We start from the raw sequence: 19,300 nt of genomic DNA on the forward strand, positions 1-19,300 counted from the left end.
GCCGGTGATGGAGGTTGTTTGCTATTTTTGTTTTGCTCGTCATCTTTATTGACATGAACGAGAATGTTTTTGCATTTTTTTTCATGCTTGCTAGATGATGGATGGCTACTATTGCGCAACGTCGAGCTCATCTCTATACCACACTGCTACATCCTTCCATGATTCCATCGTCGACTACAGCTCGCCACCCGGTTGCCCTCTCCACAACCAGTCACAAGACATAGACCGTTCTCTTCATCCTTATAGCAAGATCCATATAGCAAGATCCAGCAAAGCCACCCGATGGATTTTTGGCTGAATCATTTTTTTCTTTTCTAGTTTGATTCACCTGTGAGTAATTTTATCGCTTGTGTGTCATTGAGCCTGTAATTTTTTCATTCATACGACTATTTTATGATATAGATCAACAATACTCTTAGTATCAGTTTTTTACTCTTATACTGTAAATTGAACATATCAGTAAACATATTACTACACGGTGGCTACGAGATCATGGATATATCGAGAGGAAGGTGGTACTTGTTTTACTCGCAGACCACGAAATCTCAGTTTTTACTTTTATACTGTGTATTGAACATATCAGTAAACAATATTACTACACGGTGGCTACGAGATCATGGGCTATATCAAGAGGAAGGTAGTAATTCTTTTACTCACAGACCACGAAATCTAAACAATATTTATAATATTGGTAAAAGAATTACTAGCGTTGTAAGCTGGTAGTAATTCTTTTACAACCATCTAGGTATGGTGCCATACGATGTGGAGGCATTCATGCGAGTAAATTTGTTACTTTTGAATGGGCAGATGTGGAAGGCTGGGAGTAAATGAAAAACTCCACTGAGTAAATTCATTACTTTTGAAACGTGCGGAGAAAACTCGGAAAGAAAAATAAGACGGTAAATATTTTACTAAAACGCGAAAATAGAAAAACTACAGAGAAGGAACGGAAAACAGAAAAAACTAGATGGTTAATATTTTATTGGGCCCATTGATGAAGCACAGATGAGATAGAAAAGAGAAAAAAAGAAACATGGAAGGTGGAGTGGTAAAAAAGGAAAAAAACCGAGAAAAGGTAGGACGCGGTGGAAAGGTGGGGTGGTAAAAAACGGGAAAACCGGAAGGAAAGGACGTTGTGCGGCGCTCGAACTATTTACGCTGTAGAGCGCGGAATAGCGCTACCGTTAAATTTAACTTGTTTAATTTGAAAAATAAATTAACAAATTTGACATCAAATTACACGATCTGTTTAAAGTCAAATTTATTGTTTTTCTTCTACCGGTATAAATTGAATTTGAACATGTATGTCTGTGGAGTGTATGTCTGTGGAGTGACATGTCACATATTTTACTATCTTACTAAAATTTTTTATAACTTTTTAAGTGACATGTAAAAACGAGCAGACATTGTTTTATTTAGAAATGACGAGAAGGAGAGGAGACCGCCCGGGGGTGCATTCATGGGCCAGACCAAACAATTCGATTTGATGATTCAATCCTCTATTCGAAAAATTCGGTCATTTAAATATGGGGACCAAAGTGTAATGGTAATTTGAAGACTCAGCTATTCGGTTTAGTTAGCTGATTTCAGTTGAGCCAAAAAATCGTAAAAAATAATTGCAAAAAGTTCATCAACTCGTCGTGGTCGACTCCACACCTCTCAATTCCGCCGTCGTGGTTGACGATCAAGGAGGCCTTCTCTTCCTCATTGTTGCAGCGGTGTCCTCTTGGCTAGTGCAGACATCAGGCAAGACGCATTACGAGCTGTTTAGACCAATGTGACGTTGGCATTAGCCATAAGTCGCCGAACGGCGCGCGGGTGTTGGGCGAGGCGGCGATGGGTCAGTGGGGTCTTGGAGAGGTGTTGCCAGAGCGTAGGAGATGAGAGCAGGAGGAATAGACGACCTGGGGGGGGGGGGGGAATCAGATTTTTGTCAGTGGGATGGGCTATACAGGTTGGCTTGGTGATATTTCGGTCAATTCAATTAATCGTGGTAGATAACTGAAATGGCTGTATTAAATTTGATTGGTTACAACTGATAGCCTTTTGATCTTGGTTACTTTGGTTTTGGTCTCGGTTAATTCAGTTGTTATCTTTTATTTATGGACAATTTTGTCCAACCTCATGCCCGATTGAGTTTGACTAATATCCATGGAAAGGGTGAAACAATCTCTAATGCCGCATCGATCAGTCTGTTCATCAAGCCTGACCCTGACTACAGGCCAACCAATTGGAAACAACTTGGTCGATGACAATTGCATCGATGCGATATATCTGACAGGTTCACTTGTGAATTGTGATCGATTACAGCAAAGTGCTGGAACGAATGTAAAGATAAGCAATCTATAATATTAATTATGTTAATCAAATCTTGTATGCTCTATACAACGAGAGTTGCTATAGAGATGAATCTGAGGTTGAATGTAGTAGTAGGAAATAGCTCTGTATCAGTAGTATTATTGTAATTTACACATTAGAAGACAGAGGGGGACCTTGTTTCTTTTGTATCGTAATGAAACCAAGCATAAATAGAGTAATTCTTGTAATTTGTAGCTGCATTTATGGCGCTCCCTATTACAGACAGTTAAGGAAATTGCAAGATATATAGAGAGGCATTTTTCTTTTTTATTGAGAATTTCATTTGAGTTTACAATTAATTCAAGACTTCAAGTAGATTATGGGTTTAGATGAAGCGATGAGGCAAGACCGACATGGCTTATTCTGTCAGCCCTTCCTATACGCCCGCTTGCCGCTGCTACAGGAACTAGAACTTGTTGCTGTACCAGAAGACGCCCTTGTGGTCCTCGGACTGAATGTAGATGCACTCCTTAGCCTCGCGCCATATCGCCTTGACGATGGGTGTGGGATCGAACTGGTAGTATTCGCCGAGGACAGGGCGGATCGCCTTGGTCGCCTCCACCGCGTGGTAGTGCGGGATGGTAGGGAACAGGTGGTGCGCGACGTGTGTGTCCGTGATGTTGTGAAACACTCGGTTAAGGAAGCTGTAGTCGCGGTCCACGGTGGCGAGCGCCCCGCGCAACCAGTCCCACTCGCTGGAGTCGTAGTGTGGGATCGCCCGGTGAGTGTGATGCAGGTACGTGACGACCACAAGCCACGCGTTGACGACAAGCAGCGGCACGCCGTAGACGCGCACCACCCACCAAAACCCGTAACCCTCCGCAAGCCTGTACAGCGCGAGCGACACGGCCAGCATGCCGATGTCCGAGATGGCGATGAAGACGCGCTCCCGCCCCTTGTAGATGGGCCCAGAGGGATCGAAGTGGCTGGCGAACCTTGGGTACTGGCGACCCCAGGTGTTGAACACCAAATACATCGGCCACCCGACGGTGAGCTGCACGACGAGGAGCAGCAGCCGAGCGACGGGATTGTTGTACTTGTACACGTATGGGGAGTACCACGGCAGGTCGGACTTGAACCTGGGGACGAACACCTCGTCGCGCTCCTGTGAGCTGGTGTTGGAGTGGTGCCGTTGGTGGGTGTATTTCCACGAGAAGTATGGCGCTAGGAGCCACGAGTGCAGGACCAGGCCGAGGGTGTCGTCGAGGAGTGCGTGGCCCGAGAACGCGTGGTGCCCGCACTCGTGCGCGATGATCCACACCCCGAACAGGAAGCACCCCTGAGCGGCCCAGTAGAAAGGCCAGGCGACGAGGCGGAGGACGCCTGGGAGGGCAGGGATGACGACCAGAGCAAAGTAGAGGAGGCCCGCGGCAATGGCAAGGTCGTGGAGCAGGTAGGAGAATGACTTGATCACGGAGCGGTGGAAGCAGTGCGGTGGGATGGCCTTTCTGATGTCGCCCAGCGTGAACGGCGGCTTGTCCACCGGAGAGCGCTGCACGGCTGCATGGCTGCCGGCACGGCGGGGCGCCTCTAGTTTCTTCCCCTCCTTCACCGTCGTCGGCCGGCTGCTGGTACCCATACGTACTGCTGCTGACCGCAATTACACGAAGCAATCAGTCAACACGTTCATAGTGTTAATTTACTGGCGAATCGAAAAAAATAAGCAACGGGGAGACCAGAAGACGAATTATTAAGGGAAAAACACTAATTTTTCATTGATTGACGTGTGCATCTAGCACACAGGGAAGTCGCCATCTTCTGTCGTTCCTGGTATGACATGATCAAGTAAGTCTGAATTAAGAATAATATGACAATGACTCACCACAACACTTGACTCATCTTACTTGGTTTAGATTGTCTAATGTTATATCTTTTAAGGTTTTAGGGTATGTGCAATCGTCATTAATAAGGAGCTCTTTTGCTTGCTAATTAGAAATGTTTGCTGACAATGAAAAGATAGTGAAGAGACAAAATATCGTTGTTATGCTTAACAACAACTCAACATTAAATCTTATTCTCTATGAAAACATGCTTTCATGAAGTGAAAAGAAAACGAATAAAAATAAAATAAATATGTTTAAGTTAATGGTTATAACTTTTATCATCTTAACTAACTATTGTAAAAACACGGTCTAAATATTTTTGCAGTGCCTAATATTGTATATTGGACTGAACATTTACGGGCTCGAATGAAGCATTTGACAGGAAAAAAGCAAAACACTAGTCTCTAATTATGACATGTAATCATCTTTTCTCGCTAGCTAGTTTGTTGGTTTAGATTTTTCATGTCCAAAGGAACATTAATTTAACATAAAAGCAAGCGTGAGTCATAAAAATGACTTTTCTTTACTAGCTTGTTCAGATCGTCTTATCTTCTACTGGTGCTCGACAGAACCATTTAACACAAAAATATAAAGCGTGGAAACATGAAGATGAACCATTTCAGATCGTCTTCTGAAATTAGTTTTTTCATTCGCGTCCGAAAAAAACCTTCTAACATCCGGTCAAATGTCCGATAGAAGACGAAAAAAAAATTTCTTTCCACGAACTAAACAGTCCTAAAATAGCAAGTGCGGCACAACCGCACAAGATACTGTCACCATCTCCATATTCTGTTCACGTTGGCGTGGCGTGACTGGCGGTCTGGGTTCATTGTGTCATTCATGGTATAGCTATATCGTTATATATATCTTTCCCATGTTCCTAATCCATCTTTCTCGTTTTCTGTATGCACGTTTCTCAAACAACTAAATGGTACACGTTTTGCAAAAAAATTATATATGAGAGTTTGCTTTAAAAATCATATTAATCTATTTTCAAGTTCTTTATAGCTAATATTTAATTAATCACGTGTTAATCAATCGCTCCGTTTTCTGTGTAGACGGGAGGGGTTCCCAACCCCTCCAAAAGAACGCAGCCTAGCTATGTTCGAGAAAAGAGAAAGAAAAAGATTAATAAAACATGAGAAAATATTAGCATATAGTTTATTCAGTATTAAATATTCAAACTTAAAAATTAGATTCATACGTTTATATAGAATATTCTTCAAAAGATATATTGTTTAGCAGATAACTTTTGGTCCTATGTCGAACGCAGCCGGCGGCAGTGTTGACGTGTGCAGATTAACTTTGGACTTTGCTGCTTTAGCTTCTGATCTCCGAAAGGGAAAGGAGCTTAGATGGTGAGATAATCTATAGTCAATAAAGTGGTTGGTGTGAACTTAGGAGAACAGCACGCAATAAATGAAGAAAATATCTTTTTATAGCGTATAATCGAGTCAATACGTACGCACTATTTAGGTTGCTTTCATTACAACAGATTGAGAGGAAAGATTCCTCATTTTCCACATGAGCACTTCTCAAACTGCCAAACGATATATTTTTTATAAAAAAAAATTATGTACAAAAGTTACTTTAAAGAATCGTATTAATTCATTTTTTAAGTCAAATAATTAGTACTCAATTAATCGTACCCTAGGCCATTCTCAACCCAAAACACCTGACATGGTTTCTATAAACTTCACATCATCAAGAATCAAGAAACTAGTACTATACACCACTCTTTCAATGCAAACACTACTATTCCATACTTAAATTTAATGCTCTTTATCTCACACGATGTCTTGGATATTGTGTATAAACCATGTCTCATGCAACACATGGTTTTCTTCTCTTTTCCTCATTTATTCACTTGCCACATCATTTTTCATCCTAGGTGACAGTTTATTTAATACTATGGACACCATCCTAGTTATTGGGTTGGGAATGGCCTAATAGTTTACCGCGTTTTGCTATCTTAATCTTCTCCAATCCTCTTCTCTCAAACACTCTCTTAGTTTAAATGCGTGATGTTTTCTCTTTTCATCGGTTTTAGATGCTACAAGCATGCCTATTCAGGCGTATAATGTAACTATTGCGTATGCACTATTTAGTCTAAAACACGTGAGATTGTTTTCTTCGTCTGATCAGTTTTAGATGCAACAATCCATATTCAAAGCCAACGTACGTCAACAATCAGAACTAGGGTAGGTTACACTAGTCTAATTTTTTATTAATACAACTTTTGACAATTTATTTCTTGTATTATTTTCTAGATTTGTTTGAACTATCGTACTCTACTCGAAGTTTAATATTAATGAATATATTCAAACAATTTCAAAGTAATATACTTCTAATGTTACATTAGAAGTAACACGTGGTGGCTGACTTAAAATAAACTATGCAAGGTAATTAAGTTCATATGGATAATATAAAGAAGATACACACAAGGATTTTTTATTTGAAGTAATCACTGTATTATTTTTTTAAAAAATAAGGGCCTATTCGGTTCACACGATTTCCAAATCACAATAATAGGAAAGCGTAGGAATAATGTACGAATGCAAGTGAAAAATAAAGGATTGGAATACATGAATTTTTCTTACACTAAGCTAAACAAAAGAGGATAGTGTGGATGTTTTTATTCCTATGGAATTAATATATTTTGGAGGATTGACATAGTATTTCTATAAAAAAATTTTCTTTGAATCTTATGAACCGAATGCATGAATAGTGTTTATTCCAAAAAGATTTCCTTTAAGAATCCTTCAAACCGAGCAAGGCCTAATTATGTTTTATATAGGAACTAACTACACTATATTATGAGTAACTTTTTTACAGTATTAGAAGTATCTACACTGTTAGAAGAGAGTAACTCTTCACGCTATTAATTAATACACTGCTAGAGGGAATTAACTCCAAAAGAATAGAGAAGTAACTCTTTATAATATTAAAAGTAATTTTTCACAGTATTACAGATAACTACACTGCTAAAGGAGAACATGAATAAATTATAATGATTGATTGATATAGTAAATCTGAAAGTAGAAGGCATAAAACTTTCACAGTATCAAGTAGATTTGAGAATGTTATAGTGCATTTTTGTTTTATTTTGTTGCTTGTGCCTTCGGCCTGATTTGTCACATATCATAGTGGCTGGAGATAATTTTAACATAATTCGAACTAACATATGGGAGTAATTTACACATGAATAAGATGTAACCACAAAATATGTTTCTGTGGTTGCCCTGCACGTGTAGCTGCGTCCTTTCTATAAAATACGTGTGTTACGATCATCTTCACATGGACCTTTAAAGGGTGTGTAGAGATTATTTTAGTTCAGAGCAAATGTAAGATAATCTTCTCTAAAGTCTTAGACACATTAATTAGATGCATGCGCTACATGTAGACGCATTTACATTATGTGTTTATTACTAGTAGTGATACGATATACACTGGTCATTTGTTGCGTGCTAATAAATATGTAAACAGTTTTGTATAACACTTCTACTAATGGAAAAAGTCTCATGAAACCCTCCAATTTTACGTGAATACGTGTAGGACATCATTAATTTGGGTAGTGAAGAGCATATAGACGAGTGTATAATATTATGTAACTTTGACGCGATCTCAAACATCATATTTGAATGTTAGAGGGCTATATATATTGAAGCATGTGTAATGGTGTCTTTTATGGCGTGCGGTTACGTTGTGTCAAAACGTGACTGGCTTCTAATAAACAAGACTCATATTTTTTTTTTATAATGGAATTATGGAAGCTTATTCTAACATGAGATTTTTCTTGTAATGAAATGCTACTACCATGACAGACAAAAGGGTTGAAGTGCGAGGAGCCGAGGAAGAAGCTAGGCCCTCGCACTGCATACCCGGCCCAGCGCACATTTCCTTCAAATCAACTTACCTCCCCATGATGAATAGATACTAATTTCACAACGGTTGATATCCAAAAAGAAAACTTGCATATATATATATATATATATATATATATATATATATATATATATATATATATATATATATATATATATATGTATGTAAAACTGATAAGAAAGAACAAGAAACCCGAGAAGGCTAGGCGACCTGGAAGACTGGAACTGAGAAGTATATATGAAGAGCAGATAGGGCGGATGCTTTTCTGGTTTCTCCTGTCCCTTCCCTTTTCCTCCCAAGGATACAACGAAACGGGGTAGCTTATGCTGGCCGCGCCTCTGAACCAGTTGGTGCAAGCCTCTATTTAAAAGCTGTCCATCAAGCCCCAAATCGAACGCTAGCGGAGTGTTATTGACATTATTTTGGATTGAACGAAATTAAGGTGTGTCACCGTATACACATTGAGGAAGATACATGTCATCTTTTCGATTTTTCTTTTGAAGACTCGCCTTTTCTTATATTTTGAAGTACTACCATGGAGTGTTGGAATGGATACAGATGGGTATTGAAAGAATCAAAGAAGGTTGATGTTTACAGACCAGCAGCTGCCTCCCTTGTTTTAGGCCTTATTTAGCTGGGAAAAAAATTTAGGTTTTGTTGTTATATCAAATATATGGACACATATATGAAGTATTCAACGTAGTCTAATAACAAAATAAATTACAAATTCCGCCAGAAAACTGCGAGACGAATTTATTAAGCCTAATTAGTCCGTCATTAGCAAATGTTTACTGTAGCACCACATTGTCAAGGCACAATTAGGCTTAAAATATTCGTCTCGTATTTTACACATAAACTGTGTAATTGGTTTTTTATTTTGTCCACATTTAATACTTTATGTATGTCTCCAAACATTTGATGTGATGGGTGAAAAATTTTTGTTTTAGTAACTAAACCAGGCCTTATTCCAAGACAATGTCACAGATGGTACTACAAGTACACGCTGACACATTTTAATATTACGAGCTTAGACACACCTCTTATTTAAATTCATTATTTCAGATTTATAGTAATCTCTTCGTCCCAAAATAAGTAGTGCAGTTTTATATTTTTTATGTTAAATGAAGTACTATTTATATTTTATCATCTAATAAAAATAAAAATATTAACCATACAAAATTTTCAAGGCGAATAGGGCGTCATCGTTCCTCCTGCTGCATCCGCTCGCATCCATCCTGGTGAGCACGTCCTCCGCCACCGCCACTCGTTCGTCTTATTTGAAAACTTTTTATTATTAGTATTTTTATTTTTATTAGATGATAAAATATATCTAATAATCTACTTTCATGTTGTATCATCTAATAAAAATAAAAATACTAATTATAAAAAAATTTTAAATAAGACGAACGGACGGTGGTGGTGGAGGATGCACTCACCAGGATGGATGCGGGCGGATGCAGTAGGAGGAACGACGGCGCCCTGCTAGGTGGGTGTCTAATTTTGGCCGTTGATGTACTCTTTACTAAACTATAATTCAAAATTTCCGAGAGTAGATGAGGAGATGAACATAATTATTTAGCGCAGTGTACTGAATTGCTACGGTCTCTGCATTCCTGCTCAATAAATAAATAAGGTTTACTGGTCATTGTAGTGTCATGGCACACTCTGCCATTGAAACTAAAACGTCGACAAGAAAAATGATTTTTTTTCCAAGTCTGACTTTATTTCTCAGGTTGACTAAAAAAAATTTCCGCATGTAACCAGTTGCAAAAATAGAGCGAGACCCCATAGATCGAGTCCTTTTATGTGAAAATCGATTTGCAAGGCACGCTGTGAATCAAATTTAGCAAACATGATTTTCACAAGTAGGATCTTAAGTGCTCTGCCTGCAAAATATGGAGGCACTATTAGCGTGTGTTTGGTTTGGGGATAAAGTGGGATGGGTTAGACATATCCTAGTTTTTTTGGATGGGATAGTTTCAGTTGTCTGTTTGGTTTATGGTATGGGATGGTTATAATTTTTTTTGTTTGGTAGAAGGGATTGAGGTGGGATGGGATGGACGGCTTTCACGGACCGTTAGGGCCATCTAGCTCCCAGCGGCTAGCTCGCAGCGAGTGGCGAGCATTGGGGCGGAGGAGCTCGTCGGCGCAAGCAGAGGAGAGGCGAAGGCGGGTCGCGGACGAGCGGCGACGGTCGCAAAGGTGGCGGCAGGGGCAGACGAGCGGCAGCGGTGTTTCACGGAGGCGGAGGCGGTTGCGGACGAGGTGGCGGCCGGGCGCGGAGGTGGAGATGGTCGCGGATGAGGCGGTGGCCAGGCACGGAGGCGGAGGTGGTTGCGGACGAGGCGGCGCCTGGTCCTGGAGGCGATGCGGTCGCGGAGGCGAGGCGAGGCACGGACAAGCGGCGGCGATCAGTCGCGGAGGTGGAGGTGGAGGCGGTTGCAGACGAGGCGCCGGCTAGGCGCGGAGGCAGCGGTGGTCGCGAACGAGGTGGCGCCCAGTCCTAGAGGCAGAGGCGGTCGCAGAGGCGAGGCGAGGCGTGGACGAGCGGTGGCGGTTCGGTCGCGGAGGTGGAGACGGTTGCGGATGAGGCGGTGGCTGGGCGCGGTGGCGGTGGCCGGGTGCGGAGGCGGCCGCGGTCGCGGACAAGCAGCATCAATCGTGGACGAGCTGATGCCGTGCACTCGTCCCAAGTGGGACTAGTTCGTCCGGCTCTTTTTACCGGATCGATTGGTACCGGATCTGAGACGAATATTCCTCTCCTGGAACCAACCCATTGCACTCACCCCTCAACCAAACACCCCTAAAAGTGGGTTCATCCCATCCCATCTCATCCCAGCAACCAAACATAGCTAGCGGCTAAGTCCTCCATCTCTTCTCTCTCGGCTCTCTCATGTCACCTACTACATCTCTCTCACACTTCTCTCCTAGCTCCATCTCCTCCCCACCTCGATCCCTATCCACCTCTCCTACTCCTCCCTCTCCCGATCTTCCTCTTCCACTCCCGCCTATGACTGTGCCACGACGGCAACAGCAATTGCGATGATGACCGTGATGGTGACAACGACAACAATGATGGCACGACGTCAACATCACAGATCCATCGTTGTTGGGCCTTGGGTGGGCCTCGGCTTCAGCAACAGAGACCGGCAACGATGGTGAAAACAGCAGCAGACGGTGGTGACCGTAGCGACCCTCCCCTCCCCTTCCCCCTCCAAGTCTAGCTAGAGGGGTGGAGGTAAGCAATGGCACCGGTAGAGGGCAACAGCCAAAGAGGGGATGGCGACAATGACCACTCGGGGACTGTGGATTGGCGGCGGGTCACCATACCCACTAGCAGGAAGGTTGGATTCGAATGGCATCGACAATGCTCAAGAGGGCGGGGGAGCAAGGGCGGATGTAGGGAGTTGCGGAGAAGGCAGATCCAACACTAGCAGTGTTGGGGAGCACCGGATCCGCCGCCTAGCGCTGCCCATCCACCACGACGACGACCACGACATCAAGTGTGTCGAGGATGACAGTGACCTCTAGCGCTCGGCGAGGGACGGTGGATCCGGCTGGACTAGATTCATGATGCTATGTATTTGTTCTACTTGCTTTGGATTTATAAATTTGTGATGTGGTTTTGCCCTTGTTCAACGAATTAGTGAGGCTGTGGATTTGGAAACTTTGATCTTTGAATTTGTGAATGGGAATTTTTTATGGGATTGGATCGGATGGGGAATCCTGGAATGAGAATGGGATGAAAGCTGAAGCCGGCTCAAATTTTTTTTTAGTTAGAAAATATAACTTGGCCGACTGTTGCCGGCTGTTCACCTGTGAAAATATATGCCTTAACTCACAGGCGGCGAGGTTGTCCACATGTGAAATTGGTTATCTGCGAAATTCATTTTTCTAGTGTATATTAATTAATTATACATGAAAGACCGGTTATTCAAGACAGTGCATAATCCTCTTGATTTGTGTGGACTCAGAGCATCACGTGCAAGACTAGCATGACTCCGATAAATCATGAGTGACGACCAAAACATCACGCTTCTTCAGTAGCGTACGTGACACGCCTTTTAATTTTGTTTTGTTCTAAAATAATGCTAACAGAACTTGCGTTAGCCTTGGGGCTTCATCGGCAGCTTTGAAAGGGAGAATCGTCTGATCACTTAAAAAAAAATCGGACGGTCAAATATTATTGTTAACTAATAAGTGAAACATTAAATTATATATGGTAAAATAAAAAAAAATCAGCAACTGAAATATTTAAATATTTTATAAAACATGGTGAAGATACACGTTGAAACATATCGCTGTCACGTATGAAACAACGAGTATAAACGGATTGAAACATATGTTTTTCTTTTATTAAAATATAATCATACGATATCTTGTTGTAAAGATTAATTAAAACGAATACAATGGTATGATCGGATCATAGATTGGATAAGTAATTTAAGAGAAAAAACATTTTGAAGCTTGCTAAAATACACAAATATATGCATGGATGAGGTGGAGAGAGAGGAGAGAGAGCAGTAGCAGTTAGTTTCAGGAATTTTGTGAAACACACTGAAAATGCACATTGAAACTTGATAGCATGAAACATTTAGTTTTAACGGGTTGAAACACATATTTTTCTTTTGACATAATATAATCATATGATATCTTATTGTAAAGATTTGATTGCAACGAATACAATGGTGTGATCGGTTCATAGATTGAATAAGTAATTGAAAAGAAAAGAATATTTAAAGAGAAGAGAAAAGAATGAAAAGAAACCGTTAGCATGTATGTTACAGTGAGGTTCCTCCTATCCATCGAGCTTTTTAGTAGGGTAGATGAGACGCCGGATATTTCTGTTTTGTCGGACATGCAATACAAAGCATTTTCCCATTTTAAGGGGTGTTTAGATACAGAGGTGTAAAGTTTTGGAGTGTCACGTCAGGTATTATATAGAGTGTTGTATAGGGTATCCGGGCAATAATAAAAAAACTAATTACAGAAATATGTCATTAAACCGCGATACGTATTTATTAAGCCTAATTAATCCGTCATTAGCAAATGTTTACTGTAGCACCACATTGTCTAACCATGGAGCAATTAGGTTTAAAGCATTCATCTAGCATATTAGTCGCAATCTGTGTAATTAGTTATTTTTTAGTCTATATTTAATATTTTGTATAGGTGTTCAAACGTTTAATATGATAGGGTAAAAAAATTTAGGGTGGGATCTAAACATGGCCTAAATACAGGCATGCGACAACAGATTCAAAAGCGGCCTGCACAATTAATATATACATGCCTGCATAATTTCGGAGAGTAAAGACCAACAGTTACCACGCATAAACTTTTCATCCTGTCACATCGAACGTTTAGATACATACATAAAATATTAAATATAGAAAAAAACTAATTACACATATTGTGTGTAAATTGCGAGACAAATATTTTAAACCTAATTAGTACATGATTTGATAATATGGTGCTACAGTAAACATTTGCTAATGACGGATTAATTAGTCTTAATAAATTCATCTCGCAGTTTGCAGGTAGAATTTTTGTTATTAGTATACATTTAAACATTTAATACTTCAAATGTATATCCGTATATCCGATATGATATGTCAAAACTTTTCACCCCTGGAACTAGATAGGCCTAAATAAGCAGACGAACTGAATTGTTCTGGGCAGAGGTAGTTAATTTAACTGTAGTCTACAAATCGACTATGGCCGTGTTTAGTTGCAAAATTTTTCTTCAAACTTTTAACTTTTCCATCACATCAAAACTATCTTACACACACAAACTTCTAACTTTTCCGTCACATCGTTCCAATTTTAACCAAACTTTTAATTTTGGTGTGAACTAAACACAACCTATATAACCACAACATGGAACTAAACACAGCCTAACTCGAAAGAAAAAGAAAAAAAAAAGAGAGAACCGTTGGTTTCGTACAAGAGTTAACTCTTCCCATTAGGTAAATGCATTTATTACGTAGGTGATATTAAGAAAAGAAGAAGAAAATTAGATATAACCATATAACTAATTTATTATATATATTAGCTTTAATTCTATTTTTGTATTAGTTTATAGCTAGTTAGCTCTACTATTGAACTTGCTCGTGCTATAAGTATTTAGATCAAGCTTCATAATAGCGTCGACTACTAGCTATCTATAAAGCTATAAACTTATGCTACTTCCTCCGTTTCACAATATAAGACTTTCTATTATTGTCCATATTTATTTAGATGTTAATGAATCTAGACATATATATAGACATATATATGTGTTTGGAGTCATTAACATCTATATGTATGTGGATAATGATAGAAAGTCTTACATTGTGAAACGGAGGGAGTATTAGACTTGTTCTATTAAGCTATGAGCTTATAGATTAGCTATAAATTTATCTCAATTTTTTACTCCTCTCTCTCACTTATACCTGTTATGTATTTATTTCAAAGGATATATGTAGAGATAATTCTGGGATAATAGCCCACATTTCTCTTTTTTTCTCTCCTCCATATGAGCTTATAACACACTATCAATAGTAAGTTTAGTATTAGCTATTGTCGATAAGTTTACATATATTAGAGTAAATATGTATAATCGGTTAGCTATAAGGTTACATCATTTCTTTTCTCCTCTCTTTCTCTCGTTGTTAAACTTAATGCACCTATCTTACAGTACGTGTAGAGCAAGTATTTACATTAGAATCAACACATCATATTTTTTATCCCTCTCCTCCACGTAATTTTATAATTGTCTTATAGCTCACGCTAGTACAATAACGATTTTTCCGTGCGGTCGGAATTGGTTTTCACGTGCGGATCTTCCACCCATCTAGAACGAGGTGTCTGTGAAAATTGTGATTTTTGAGTGAGGGCGCTTAAGCCGCCGGCACGGAAAAATAAAAAATCGAAAATAAAAAATAGAAAAAAACAAACCCTAATCCAGCGGCCATCGCCACCGTCACGCCGTCACCACTGTCGTCTTCTCCGCTACCACCGTCATTGTCGCCGCCTTGCACGAGGCCCATCGTCGTCGTCCCCACGGTCACCGGTGACAAATCCGGCCTCCCCGCGGTGGTAGGCGACGGATCCGGCCTCCCCGCGGTCGCCAGCGACGGATCCAACCTCCCCGCGGTGGCAGGCGACGGATCCGGCCTCCCCGCGGTGGCAGGCGATGGATCCGGCCTCCCCGCGGTGGTTGGCGACGGATCCGCCCTCCCTGCGGTGGCCGGCGATGGATCCGCCCCGCCGCCACCACCCTAGCCGATGTCGTTGCTGCTCTCGCCAATGTCGCCCTCACCAATGCCGCCGCCACTACCGCCCTAGCCGAGGTGGCGGCTATCGTCAGGAGTGGATAGAGAGGGAGGCGGAAAGGGAGAGAGTAGAGGGAAGACGAAGAGATAATGTGAGAGGGAGTGGGTGGAGGAGGAGTGAGCAGTGGGAGACAGAGAGGGAGTGGGTGGAGTGGAGGCGCGGAGGCCGACGCGGAAATAAAGTGAGGAGGGGAGATTAAGTGGTGTGGGCTATGTTTTCGTGCAGGTCACATATCAGACCCGCACGTGAAAATAAAATGTCTAAGAAAATCGATTTTTTCGTATGGTTATTTTAAGAAGCCGTATGTGAAAATGGATGATGATTTTCAGATGTAACCAGTTACGGTCCGCATATGAAAATTCAAGGCTCCTGTATAGGAAAATCATTTTTTATAGCGTCATATCCTTGCTTTATTCTAACCTGGCTCTTATAGCGTCATGGCACACGTAACTCTGCGATTCACTCCTAGATATTATTTAATTAAAATAATACAGGAAAGACCGTGGATTCAAGATAATGCAATTATATCTTCATTCGTGTGTACTCGCAGCCCCACATGTTAGACCGATGATGACATTGACTGGTGGCCCTGGCCAGTCAAACATGAGCGACGACCAACCATCATGCTTCTTCAGCACCGTGGCACGCGTTAATTTTGCCTTATTCTAACATAATGCTAACAGCACTCAGCGCGCGTTTGACTGGGGCTTAATTCAAAAGCGGTCTGGATAAGCTTAATCTAGTTGGAGAAGGAAATTAAACTAGATATATACACTGAGTTTGATCATATCACTGGATATCTTTTTATCCTACGTCTAAATTTCTTTAAAAACTAATTTGTTGAAAATGCATGCCCACCATCCACCCGGACCCCTCCACAAGTTAGTCAAGTCAGACCATTTCCATTTATTGTCGTGTACCCGTTGTTCTGCAACATAACTCGATTGCAGTCAATTGCTGCTAGTGGTTACCACGCCCTCAGCCCTTGCGCTGGTCCAGGTCGTTTTCGTGCTTTGAACCACACCGAGGGTCGAGCTTGAATTGGATGCACCTAAAACCAAGAGTTGCCAGCTAATTAGGGCTTCTGCAGGTACAAGTCGGTGGAAACAGGCTGACTCGGCTATTCACTTAGGGGAAAGAGTTTGGTTGGGTGGACTGTGGACTGTGGACATTTCTAACAAATTAGCTGTTGGAGGGAATTTTAAAACAAGAGAGTAACAACTGTAGTGGTTTATACAATTTTGCCTTATCTTATTAACTCGGCAGAGCATCCCAGTAGCTTATCCAAATTTAATAATCCATATCCCCATTTGAATGGTCATCTAAAAAAGATTCCCTCTCCATATTTCTCTTCGCTCCAACAGGTCATCCATACTACATTCTTCATATCACAACCTTCTTTATTTTATTAATATCTTATAACTACCTATACATTTATATTATTTTATATAACCATATCTGTAATAATTCATACTGAAAAATCCAAACCTACTGTCTTCTAAATCTATGAAATACTAATTAGTAGACAACTAATGCTCTATTATTAAATACTAATTAGTCAACAATTAATACTCTATAACTCTGTCCGAGCATATTTCTCTCCCTCTTCTTCTCGGTACCTACGGATAGCAAGAGACTGTGATAAAAGAGGGGGAAGGGGGAAGGGCGGACGAGGAGGGCTGATGGCGGATGGCGGGTGACACGGGCTGGAGGTGCGAGCAAACGGCGGGTGAAGCGAGCGGAGAAGCCAAAACCATTATTTATAACAGACAAGCCTACCAATACAAAATATTGGTCACAGATGTAGAGCCTCATCTGTAATGGTACGCAGTTGTCGTTCCAAACTGTTATAGATAATTATTGTACTATAGTGACTTATTATACACTAGCCCTTTTACATGAGAGGTGACAAGTGTCAGCACCTCTTCTTTAACGGTTTTGGTGTTGTGAACCATTATAGACATCTTGTTGGTGGATTTTACTTGACTCGGTATTTGAGAGGCGTATGGTGCGGCTGATACCATGGTACAGGCGAGTATGGAATAAAAAAAAATGAGGGACAAAGATTTTGTACTACTTTAGTCCTTGAAAAGGGTAATAACCTACTCCGCTTTATATGTATCGATCTAGAATGTATCACACCAAGTAAAAGGGGGAACACAATAATTGATATAGCCTAGCAAATTAATCTCGACAGGCAACATGGCGGGTTGTAGTCAACGGCTTGCTATAGGGTTTTCTTCTGGCGTAATCTCAATATATGGATTATTTCTATGACCTGTAATTTAATTTCCTCTACTCCTAAGGTGGCTCTATATTTATCCTGGAATATAACCGCTTCTTCAAATAGAACTTGCAGAGCCCAAATAGGATATGGGCAGATAAGACCTTTCCATTCTTAGGCCGTAGATTCCTCCCTTAAATGGACAATGCTACTTCCTTATATATATGTATATACATACTTAGGGACACCTTCTCGTATAATACAAGTTTAGGTATGCAATATTCATAGTGGTGGTAAGTATATGTATACATGATATACCATATTTATTACACTGATATAGTCTTACTATCATTTATATATTTCTTTAATAATGGCTAGTCTTAGTATTTGCTACCCACACCCTCTGCCAAAACCGAACACATATATTTCACATACACATTCATGGCTACCATAATACCATTAGACATTCATATTTACATACACATTCACATTATCACCTACTCACCTACACATATATTGTCAAAGATTTAAACTCATATACAATATTCAACCTCTTACCCAAGGTGGAATCGCACGACATGGGCAACAAAAATCCTATCGATAATGTCTAATCGATCCAATAAGGCTTCAACATTACATATATAATGCATGTAAGAACACATTTCCTTTTCCTGATCCATTGCATCTTCCAAAGATTGTGAAATCATTTTGCGTCAAATAAAAATAGATGTAGACCTGACACTTGCCGCCTCCAATTAGATAGGGATGAGGGTAAGTGAACTGATACCCTATCTCGAGTATCGCCTCAACTATGGTAAAGTGCAAGCTATCTTCCGTTAGCATGCATGTTGTTCCTATTCACACCTCATACACAACCAAATGCAATGACTATATTATAAATAATAAAATTGGAAATATTGTACTAATAACTACAAAAGTACATGGTTAATTTAGAGACGGATGTGTGTTGGAAACCTTGAGAGGCATATTGTCACATCATCATTATCTTAAAATGCTTTTAGTTTGAAATAACTAAAATCTAGAATTAATTTGTCTCTTAAGCTGGTTGGCACTTCTCTCACAGCACTAACCTGGCATACCTTTTTGTTGTGCCTCTAAGCCTGTGATGCGTACATTGATCTTCTCAGCGCCTTCTGGGTAATATATTATGATCAAAAGAAATGTATACCCTGGATATATTCCTTGAACCAGTCGGGTTGTCACCATAGAGATAGTGATGCTTGTAAAAAGGCATGCCACTCTCAACTAGAGTTCAGCGTTAACCATTTATATCATTTCATCTTTTACTTACTATGGGGTTGCAGTTGGTGCCCGGTGCAAGGCGCCTATGTTCCTCATTGAGTAAGAGATCATGAGGGTGCCTTGGCTCTATAGGACCAGCATATATGTCTAAGTAAAAATATCCATTACATCAGTTTTTTATGCATTTATGATTAATTCATTTCATCAACAACAAATTATAGAACTATATATTTAAAAATATTTGTTACAAAGTTTAAGAATTCAAGTTTGTCAACTCAATTTGGCCGTTATCTTTGAACTCCCCTAGTATACTTTTTTGCCACGAATTCATTGCATAACTTTGTAGTTACGAAGGAATAAGTGCTGAAACGGGTTTTCTATGCAAGCACATACACCTCCCCCCCTCCCCCTAAAAAAAAACTAATCTTGCCTT

The 19,300-nt window shown here is 40.4% G+C and overlaps 1 protein-coding gene across 1 annotated transcript; it reads right to left on the reverse strand.

Annotated features, from left to right (window-relative positions):
- Positions 1-2,491: 2,491 nt before the first annotated feature.
- Positions 2,492-8,390, reverse strand: LOC127780007 (fatty acid desaturase DES2-like). Its single transcript, XM_052306949.1, has 2 exons — positions 8,277-8,390; positions 2,492-3,945 (listed from the first exon to the last, which is right to left on the reverse strand). Exon 2 carries the CDS (start codon positions 3,935-3,937, stop codon positions 2,765-2,767), a length of 1,173 nt encoding a protein of 390 aa, XP_052162909.1. The 5' UTR covers positions 3,938-3,945; positions 8,277-8,390; the 3' UTR covers positions 2,492-2,764.
- Positions 8,391-19,300: the final 10,910 nt, after the last annotated feature.

The sequence above is a fragment of the Oryza glaberrima genome, chromosome 7, assembly GCF_000147395.1.
Source record: "Oryza glaberrima chromosome 7, OglaRS2, whole genome shotgun sequence".
Taxonomy (NCBI): domain Eukaryota; kingdom Viridiplantae; phylum Streptophyta; class Magnoliopsida; order Poales; family Poaceae; genus Oryza; species Oryza glaberrima.